The sequence below is a fragment of the Hyposmocoma kahamanoa genome, unplaced genomic scaffold (assembly GCF_003589595.1).
Source record: "Hyposmocoma kahamanoa isolate Upper Pololo Valley unplaced genomic scaffold, ASM358959v1 66, whole genome shotgun sequence".
In the NCBI taxonomy this organism is placed as follows: Eukaryota; Metazoa; Arthropoda; class Insecta; order Lepidoptera; family Cosmopterigidae; genus Hyposmocoma; species Hyposmocoma kahamanoa.
The window spans coordinates 11,270,209-11,281,644 of NW_020653854.1; the positions used below are offsets into that span (position 1 = coordinate 11,270,209).

The window sequence follows — 11,436 nt, forward strand, 5'->3', positions numbered from 1 at the left end:
GTGCTATGTAAGTACTTGAGAAATGACTTTTCTTCAATATGAAACATAAGGAATTGTACGCAGAAAGTTATTCTACCAATAAATCTCTGCTACAGAAGTAAAGCCCTTATAAGATCTATTGTCATTCAAAATTGTAAAGCAAATTCTCACTTAAGTTCTCTTAAGCTCTGCTTACTAATTCCTTGTCGATTAAAGTAAGGCAAATTGTACATTAAAATATTGTACTACAATTTGCTCACCTGCCCGCTTTAACGCTGAGAACTCATGATGCTACACTGTACGCAAGAAAAGCGAAATAATATAATAAAAAGGAAGTTTTTTAGTTTTCATTTCCAAAGATTTTTAAATAACAACCATTAAAAACTATAATTATTAATACAAAGATCGAACACTAAGAATCCTTCGATCCGATTGAATTTGAACAAGCGCCTTCAGCGTACCGTGCATATTATGCTGAAGGCTTTGGTTCAAATCACGCCATATTGAAAGTATTTTTTCTTAGCGCTCGATCTTTGTATTAATAATTATAACAAATTAGTATAGTAATACAAAAAAAATTAGTACCATGATAGTAAAACATTGTGATATTTAATAAATAAACTTAACATTACAGCCATTTGAACTTATTTGTATTAAACAAATACTACTGAAATATTCTATAGTATGTATGTAAATATTCCTTATACAACTATATAAAATAAAAAGATTGCAATAACGAAATACCTATTGATGAAAAAACAATAAAAATAACTCAACAAACTGCCTTGCAATGCAAAGTATTCAACAACGAGGAAAATTCTTGAGAATAATTTTTAAAGGATATCATGTTTTTATTACACCATTTTGAATCTACTGAGTAAAGTCGAATCTCGTAGCAAATTTTAAGAGGACAAGAGATCGCATTTAATTTGATTCGCATTTTATTGATCCCGTAAAACTGTACAAAGACATTTACGGCTCAGTAAAATTCTATCATGTACGGTAATTGATATTTACGATTATGTTCTGGCGGACGTTTTTTTCCACAACACTACAAATTTACACGTGCTGTCAAGATCTGCGTTATATTAGAACATTTAACGAACAGAGCCTGTTGCAGTGACTGTATTTCCATTTAAAAAATATTGGGCTATTGTTGGGTACATTCCACTGCTTTTTAAGGCCATATATATTTAGGTTTACGATATTTATGGGGTTATTTGACCGGTCATTTAACTATTTCTACCCTTCTGAAATTGCGAATATACTATAATAAATAAATAATAAATCACTTATTTTCTCCCAACAAGTACAAGATGTATGTAATACAATATAAGGAGAGGTTGGGAGACAGGAGCCCAAACTAGGTTAGACCTGTGCTATGAGTCACCTGGCCTCCAACACCCGGAATTCAATCTCCGGTCGATAAAACAAGACGACTATGGTAAAGGGATAGCAAAACAGTAGGTAGTAAACTATAAAAAGAAACAAAAATAAATCTTAACTGGAGATTAAAATGCTAATAATATAAACAAAATTTATATAGGTACGTAAGTGTGTGTTCGTGCGCCTTGTTGAGGGACATCGAGGTGATCGGATGCGCTAGCCCGTGTTGAACTCATCACGTTTTACATCGACTTGTATCCGTGTATTCCTTTAAGTTAACGCGAACTAGATTGTTTATTTGAGTGTACAAGTGTCTGACCTAACAATACTTAATAATAGTATTTCCATATTTTGTGAACACACATGCTAGATAAATTAAATACGCCTGTGATCATAATTGTGGAGTTTTAGTTCGAGTGTCCCACCCTGTCTGGGCCCAATGACAATGCGACCGCTGACAACGACTCGTCATATTCATTATAATCCTCACAACTTCCTCACAATTTATATCTAAAAGATAAACAGAGTCCAATTCAGAACGCGTATCAATTAAACTCTCTGGAAAAACAGGAACCCTAGGCGAGATCTTATTCGCTAGGCAGTATCCTACATTGATAAAGTAACTATTTATGAAATCAACAGATTCTTCAGGCGAAGACTTTATCGAAAGTAATTGTAGTGGAGGTTCTACGGCTCTGTTCAACTTAGTGATATTTTTAATAGACTGCCAAAGCTTTTTAGAGTTTGATCATTTTCCGTACTAAACCTTATGACTTAAAATTGTATGGGGTGCAAAGGCACATCCATTTGTGAGAGAATATTTAAATTCAACTTTATTCTGCTTATTATAATAACGGTCTAAGGTACAAAATGTCAAGTTTCATATGCTCTTGATTATTAGCTACTTTTATTCGTAATTTGAAAAGGTTCATATAGTGAAAGTTGTTCGTTCATTGATGATAGGATCACTCTTTACATTAAAAAAAAATCTTGCGGACCGTTTGAAGTTACGCGGTTATACTATTGAGATTTTTTGAATTCCATTTTGATTGCGTGCCTACTAAAGGGCGCCAGGGTATTGTTGGCATCCGGGCGCTATATGGGATAAGACCTATATTTTATTTACATTAGAGAGATTTATAAAATTCCGCAATACGTCTTGAGTTTACAAAATAATTGCAACCTTTAACAGCTCCTAATTATAATGTAAGATATACCTATTAGAATTGAAAACATTTTATTTTTTTAACCACTACTTTTTATTGTTTCTATTGAAAACAGCTGCAAAACTCAAAGTCAAAGTCAAAGTCAAAGATTATTTATTCCATAGGTAAAATAAATTTACACTTGAAAACGTCACATTTAAGCTACTGCTCGTTCACTACGCTGACCTCCCTGAGAAGAACGAGCAAGAAACTCTAGGGATTGCTCTTTTCAAATAAACTTAAATGCTATGGAATACACTTTGAATCAAATTTGTGTGGATTCTGGAGCCATGTCGTCTTTCCATGCATCTTTATCTAACGTAGTCTTCAATTTTGTAATATGATTTTTCGATCAAAATATTTTTAATGTAGTTTTTAAACTTAGGAAATGATAAACTTAATATATGCTCCGGAATCTTATTGTAAAAACGTATAGAGTTCCCCATAAAAGAGTTGTTTACCTTGGTTAAACGAAATCGTGGTACCATGAGTTTGGACTTAGCTCTAAGGTTAATATTATGGATATCTTCTTTCTTATTGAAATTATGTATATTTTTACGGGCATATAAAATATTTGAGTAAATGTACTGCGATGCCACAGTCATGATACCAGTCTCCTTAAACTTTTCTCTGAGAGATACCCGAGAGCCTAGACGGTACACAGAACGAATCGCTCGTTTTTGCAATACAAATATGGTTTGAATATCTGCCGCTTTACCCCACATGAGAATCCCGTAGGACATTATACTATGGAAGTAACTAAAGTAAACTAGTCTAGCAGTACTAACATCGGTAAGCTCACGTATTCTGCGGACTGCGTATGCAGCGGAGCTTAATCTGCTGGCCAGGGACGATATATGTGGAAACCACTGAAGTTTACTATCTAAGGTCACTCCCAAGAAGACTGCTTTATTAACAAGGTCTAACTTTTCTCCGTTTATTTCTATGCTTGGACTAGTCGATTTTACGTTAGGTAATTCAAATTTAACACATTTTGTCTTCTTGGCATTAAGCAATAAATTATTAGCATTAAACCAATAAACTACCTTAGAGAGGGTATCATTAATACGGTCATGGTTAATGTCATGTCTGTCTGTTTTAAAAATCAAGGATGTGTCATCAGCAAACAACACTATTTCGCAATGGTCCTTAACAAAGAATGGCAGATCATTAATATAAATCAGAAATAAGAAAGGTCCAAGTATTGAGCCCTGCGGAACACCCATTTTTACTGGAGAACCCAAAGAAGTTACTCCATTTATGTCTACTTTCTGAATTCTACCCTTGAGATATGACGAGACAAGTTTCGACGCCTTGCCATTTACACCGTAATGTTCCAGCTTCCTAATAAGAGTATTATGATCAACGCAATCAAATGCCTTTGAGAGGTCACAGAAAACACCAATAGCGTTCTGGGACCTTTCCCAAGCATCAAAGATGTGTTTTAGTAACGCTACCCCCGCATCGCTAGTCGATCTACCACTAGTAAACCCGTATTGTTCACTATGAAAAATATGATTCCTACCGAAAAAGGACAGTAATTGAGTTAGCATAACCTTTTCGAATATTTTACTTAAAGCTGGTAAAATTGAAATGGGCCTATAGTTGCTAGGATCAACTTTCCTACTGCTTTTGAATAAGGGAATAACCTTGCTGTATTTCATTAAATCGGGAAAAACACCTTCGTCAACGCACCTATTGAAAGCTACAGCTAACTGTGGGGAAATGAGATTAATAACTGAGTCTATAACTTTAGTTGATATGCCCCAGAGATCTTCAGTTTTTTTAACATGTATTGACTTAAAAGCTTTTATGATGTCTTGTGGATTAACATGACGAAAATTAAATAAACTGCCACAAACGTTAACATTTTCCTTTAGGAGATCAATAGCAAGTGAAGGGGAGGAATTTAATGATTTTGTAGTGTTCACAGCAATTTCCGAAAAGAACGATTCAAAAGCTTGGGCTACTTTATCTTTAGATTTTATAAGTTTGCTGTCTAATTCTAAAACTATATCTCTATCGTGTAGTTTAACCCTGCCTGACTCTTTATTTATTATGCTCCAAGTAGTTTTAGATTTATTTATCGATTGTCTAATTTTGTCGCTGTGAAACTTAACCTTAGCAGCTACACAAACTTTTTTAAATATTTTCGAATAAATTGTAACATATTCTATAAAATTGGAATTATTATTATAAGTTTTCATAGCATATAGCTCATACAAACGAGACCTACTCTTATGAATACCTACTGTTGCCCAGTCGTTGAATTTAGTCTCTCTATGGAAAGTTAATGTTTTCGATTTAAATATATTGTCAAATTAATTTTTAATTAAACCAAATATCGTGTTATATAAAGCATTTGGATCCTCCGGTATATGGGATAGGGAATTTAAACTATTGCCGATATTATTTTGAAATCTAATTATTCGTTCTGTGGTAATCGGTCTGCAGAGAAATTGGTCTACCTTCTTGCTCATTTTACAATTAAAAGAAGCCAATTGGCCACTATGGTCGGATCTTAAGCAATTAATTATTGATTTAGACACTGCGTCTGTGTTACAAAAGATGTTATCAATACAAGTAGAAGAGGAGGCAGTCATGCGAGTTGGTTCTAAAAAAAGATTAATCAAGTTAAAACTTTGAAATAAATTAATGAGTCTTACAGAAGTAGAACAGTTTTCCAACAGGTTTACATTGAAATCTCCACATATTACTACGTTTTTTTTGGTTGGAAAAATCCGCTTTAAACTGTCTTCCATAATTAATTCAAACTCGTTAAAATTAGCAGAGGGGGGCCTGTACACACATAAGACGACAAACTGATCCAATTCCACACATGAAATCTCAATAGTTCGTTCAGTAGAAAGATTTGTGATATCCTTACGTTCTTTAAATTTTAAGTTACGCTTAATAATAATCATGGATCCGCCTCTACTTAAGCTCTTTCTTATGAACGAACTGACTATTACATAATTTTCTATATTGTTAATGGCTTCGTAATCTTTCAGCCAGTGTTCTGTAACACAAAACACGTCAACGGAAATATCGTGCAAAAAAAGACTTATTTCTAATGTTTTGCCAGAAAAGCCTTGAATATTTTGATGTACTACATGGAAACGATTAGACTTTTCTGTTGTCGTGTTTTTCAGTTTAAATTATGCTTATTAAAAAGTATACTGTTGCTACTTAACGTAGGAGCATTGTCGTGGGACTGTGTTATATCTTCTATAACAGCGTCCTTAATATTAAAAGATAGCAAACTAGCTATATGTCTTAGATACCTTAGGGGTAAAAGTAAATTATCCTCAAAAAGATTGAAGTTCCTTACGAACTTATTAATATCAAAACAAAATATAACGTCACTATGACGGCAAGTCAAATTATGAATGTGCGAATTTATGTTGTATATATACTTATTACGAGCGATGCCTAGGTTAGAGCAGTAAGGGAATGCACTTAGTATGAATTTACACCCACACTTCTCATGAATTCTCAAGAACACGTCAATGCTACTATTTACTTCTTTTTTACTAATGTTAGTACTATCACCTATTATAAGAATCACTGTTGTATATTTATCAAAGTTGCAATCACTTAACAGTGTAATAATTTGACTAAAAGTAGCTCCTGGATAGCAATAGTTGACTACCCTTTGTTTTAAGTGGTTACTAAGGTGGTGGCCTAGTCCTACGCCTATTTTATCAGAAAAAACTACCGTTCTTCTGGATGGCCTGGTCGGAGTTCTAATAGTCTTGGTTGACCGTTGACTGTGTCGAACTTCAACAGTTGTAGTGGAGCAGACACGTTTTCCTGCAGCAACGCTGGCATACGATGCACGTGTTGGTTGCGTTGATGATGTGGGTGGTGGGGACGGAGTCTGATTTGTTTCTACTGGACCATTTGTTTCACTAAGCTCATCGTGAAGAAGGACTTGAGTAAGTTCTCTATACTCAGTACCCAGCTTTAAAAGCTCATTAGTTGCAGCTGAAAGTTCTTCTAGTTGTTTCTGCGTAGAAAGTAGGTCTTTAGTTCGCGATTGAAGATCTAACTCTAGATCTTTCACTTGTTCGGCCATCTTCACCTTGTCCTTGTGTAAATTTAATTTTTCTGATTTTAGTTTCTTAAGAGTTTTCGATTTCTTTCTTATACTAAAGGACACGTATTTTTTTAGTTTGTCTAATTTTTAATTTAAGTATTTTATTTTTATTTTTGAAAAGTTGCTTGTTCCAAAACGTCGTAAGTACCCCTGAAGGATTCCTAGAAGTGTCTGTCGCAGTCTTAAGCTCTTTAAAAAACAATCAGTGACAGAAATGTCTTGCTGATTGATGTTTGATTTTTGTTTGTGGAGGAGCGTACGCGGTTATCAGGATTGCTTACTTGCGATTCTTGTGAAAATATACCTGAAAATATGAAAATTACGGATGGATTTGTCGTGGCAGATAGCCAAAACCTACCAAAAGGTTTATTGAAGCTATTGCAGTACATGCAAGAAAACGAGTCATATAATATTGCAGAAATTCGCGGAGCCAAAATGCTGGTTTTCGTCTAGGGATTCGTACGTAGAATCCTCTGTTGGATTTGTACAATTAAAACGAGACAATGCAATTTGTACCGTAAAGTGCGCCGTGCAACCAGAGCACAGAATCCGGTGTAAACCATACACTGTAGTTGCAAGCATAAATGAGTCTGAAGAGATAATAATACACTCCAAATGCGAAGATTGTGCAGCTAGTGCTGGTGGATGTAAGAATTCTATAAGTTTTTTATGTGGCTTATAAAACGTACGGAGGAGCCGGCAGTGACTTCAGTTGCATGTTATTGGTCGCGCCCTAAACTATCCCAAGCCGCCATGAAAGACAAGTTTGTTCTGTCCAAGGAAATGAGACTCAAGAGGCCTAGGCAAATTCCTATGTCTGCAAATGCGATCCCAACTTTAAACCCACTGTTGGCAAAATGCAAAAAAACAAAAATAAATGACCGTTTAATGACAAATTATATGGTGAAAAAAATAACGCCGGATACATATAGCCTATTTAATTTAATTTTCGACTTCAGAATAACTTACCCTTCAGAGGGATTAAGCAATGAGAATATTGAACATTTTGCTGAAGAAAAAATAACACCACAAGTAAAAAAAGAAATAGAAGAAAGTACTAGATGCCAAACAAATAGTAAACTATGGCACACATTAAGAAAGGGTAGAGTAAATGCAACGAAAATTCATGAAGCCACTAGATGCAACACGGATGGAGTTCTTGTGAAAACCATACTAGGTGGATATAAAGTACCAAAAACAAACGCCATTTAACGTGGAAAACATTTAGAAGTTGAAGTACTAAAACACTGAAATTAGAAATGAAACTTAAGATATCAAGTTGTGGGTTACTGTTAATTACACCTTTTATTGGAGCTTCACCAGATGGAGTGGTAGACGCTTTTGTTGTTGAAATTAAATGCCCATTCACTGAAAAATCGATGTCGAACTACGTAAAAGACAATGTAATCAATGACAAATACAAAGCCTAAGTTCAATTGCAAATGCATGCTACAGGCAAAAAGAAAGCTCTGTTTGTAGTAGCTAAGTTTGAAACAAACAAAAATTCTTATAAAGACTGGCTGTATTACGACAGATCATATGTCCAAAAATTAATAAAAGAAGGGGAATGCTTTTGGGAAAAAAAATTTTATTAGAGAAATTGTTAGATTCTACTAAAATAAAGTAGACAAATCTTTTACTAACCCACCTAATAGTCATTTCTAGTGAAATAGTTCTGATCAGAAGATTTACAATACAATACAAATATTCTTTACTGCATAAAGGAACATTAGTGAAGATGCACGTAAATAATGAAGTACAATAGGCGGCGCTATTGCTAAAAGCAATTTCTTCCAAACAATCGTTGGGTTTGAGAAGTTATACAAATATTTGAAATATTTCAAGTAATAACTAGATTGTCTGAAGGCTGGCCTTAAAATGAACGTAAAAGAAGACTAAATTCATGATTATCTTCAGAAATTGTAATCTCCAGCCCAGTATAAAGTTATGTTAACAATTTCGAAGAATGGGTGATTGTAGATTAATAAAAAAACAACCACAAAAAAAAACCACAAGCTACTATAACTGCACCATCCAATGATTTAACTAATTTATTATTTACCACTAAATGTGGTTTCAAAATCCTGTACAATGTAACCCTTCTAATCACCCTTTTTATATTATTATAAGGACACGTTTGCGCGCAGCCACTACACAAGCCATGATACACTCACTACGCATGCGCACCGCGGCGTGCGCCAGCGACAGATCTCCGCCTACGTTCAGTTCGCGCGTCCGCAACCCAGCGTTTGTACGTGTTGTATAGAGTTCCGCCCGCCGCGCTCCGACCGCGCGGCTTTTGATGTTAACATACTATAATATGTAGGCCTTACGAATAAACTAAGTGTGTATTCTATTGTCGGTGTTTAATTGTGATTCGTAATATTCCCAACAGTTCAGAAGTGCGATGAAACATTCCCACAAGAATAAGAATTATAAAATCAGTGTTTACATGTTAGATCGTGTTTCGTTTTCGCCGCCATGTTTTTTCACTAAGTGCGCTGGGCCGCGTGTTAAACATATTGTGAGTGAATTAAAATATGTCGGTCGTTTCACTACATAATAAATTACTCTGTGTCTTCGTGCATTGTGTGAGTTATGAGCTGTGGTCACCCAAGGTGACAGAAGTCGAGATTCAAGCGCGGATCGCGAAAACCGGCTCCGGCGACAATCGTTGCTGGAATTGGAGACCAGTCGTGTAGCGAGACGACTATAGGAACTGGAGAAGACGGTGTTCAGTTCGTGGGACAGGTTAAGACCTGTCGCAAGCGCCGGTGATCGGTAAAATGTCCACATCCTGCAGTCGCCGAAGCCGCGCGCGGGCGCGGTGAACGGTGATGGTTTCCAGCCGCCACTGCCTCCGGGCTGGTTTGCGTCAGTTCAACGAGTTGATCAGGGAGCCTACTATGAGCTCTTAGAGTAATCCTATTTAAGCCTGCCCCCAGAGCCCCGTCTGTAGTGGAAGAGGTGTGTTGGGAGTTATTCCCGAGCCCGACACTATTCGTCAGCCGATCACGCTGTTCGAGTCATCGCGGCTATCGTGCGCGCCACTGCGTGCGCTTGCGGTGGCGGTTGCGCCGCCCCTTGCCCCCGTGTCCGACTGCGGGCGGAGTGCCGCCGCCGTCGACCGCGGGAAGTAGCACTACACCAGCGCGTGCGGCGCCCCCAGGTCTTGTTGGTATTGGACGATCAGGGTATGTGGAAAGTTCAATTAATATGCCGCCGGTTAGGTATATCGGTCGCAATGATCTTTTATCTGAGTTCGACCCCTATGATTACCGACGTCTATGATTACTGTACATAATGTATAATAAAAGTGGAAGGAATAGCCAGTATGTACAGTTGGGACGAAAAGACAGTATATTTAATTGCTTGTCGAAGTTAAGAGGTTACGCACGCCAGTGGTACGATCAGTTGCCTGCGAGTCTGCGAGTGAAAAGATTTCATCGTGGTCAGATTTAAAATTAAAACTCTTAACTGCCTTTCCGTCTCATAAGATTAAACTAAATAGGTATGATGCGCGATTTAGTGAATATTGTCAGACAATCCGATATCGACTATTTACATTTTTATTATGACAAGTTGGCGCTGGGGAATGCTTGCGGCATTCCGCCACCTTTGATAACTGAAGCAATTATCGGGACCATCGGTAGCGACCTTGTAGAGGTCGGCGCGGTGTCCGCGGGTTGTACGGACCCTAACAAACTTTTAAATTATTTGTCGTCTTTGAGGTCAACTACGCATATATAGATTTTAACTATGCGTGCTACTCAGCGGTATGTTGGCCCATGTTATCATACAAAAAGCGAAAGTCATGTCAAGTGTCATAATTGTAAAACAGGTATATAGTATAGGTATTGCAGCTCGTTGTACATATAAAATTCGAGATAAATTAACTTCAGCTTGTACTTTTTGTGGCAGAAAGGGTCACCAAGAAAATAATTGTTTCCTAAAAATGCGCAAGTGTTCTTACTGCAATAAAATGCAAACACAAACATATTAAAGAAGAATGCTTAAAACTAAAGAGTCGTAGGTCTTCCGCCGTGAATACGGCTACATCACAATAGACATATTATACATTGCACGTCATTCAGGATGCATCCAGTGGTTTTTTAAGTACTATACGACAGCTCAGGTAAATCACAAACCAGTTTTAATGTTAGGTATTGCTAAACTGACTGGTTTAATGTTAGGTATTGTTATACTGCTTTATTGATTTTTGAAGAAATTTGGTAGGTACCTCATGCATAATTGATTTTTGAAATACTTTGGTAGTCATGTGTAACTACTCGTATTACCGAAAGTGTAATTTTATGGCATTATGTTAATGTAATATAATATAATATAATGGCGTAAATAAATGTCTTTAAGGTCTTAGGTGGATCACAAATAACACGGTTTAGGCTTGACCTTGACAAAAGCTAGTGGTGGACGATGCCACATGGGACGGCATTATGTTATAATAGGCGTATATTGTATATATATTGTTCCCGATTATGCACAGGATCTGCAGCTTGATTTTGATTGCCTCTCCCGATCGGAGACTGCGTCTTTAACGAGTCGAGGCGCATAGTTGCGATTCACAACTTTTGACATTTCTAACAATTCTTTCTAAATTTCTAAATATTCGGAACAGTAGTTGACTTAACTTTTAGAAAGATATAGTAGGAATCAGGTTCATCTTCTCGCTCAGAAACGCATCTGATTTTATGACTATCTGATCGGATCGATTCCGATTTGAATCAAAATCAGGACGTTGGGCTTAAT

The 11,436-nt window shown here is 36.4% G+C and overlaps 1 protein-coding gene across 1 annotated transcript in view; it reads left to right on the top strand.

The window, feature by feature from the left end:
- Positions 1 to 9,809, top strand: part of LOC113231884 (RYamide receptor-like) — a 60,012-nt gene extending 50,203 nt beyond the window's left edge. Inside the window, exons 6-8 of the mRNA XM_026466425.1 lie at positions 8,817 to 8,920; positions 9,473 to 9,543; positions 9,629 to 9,809. Of these exons, the coding sequence (XP_026322210.1) occupies positions 8,817 to 8,920; positions 9,473 to 9,543; positions 9,629 to 9,809 (356 nt within the window). The remainder of the gene's footprint in view (positions 1 to 8,816; positions 8,921 to 9,472; positions 9,544 to 9,628) is intronic.
- The last annotated feature ends 1,627 nt before the right edge of the window (positions 9,810 to 11,436 follow it).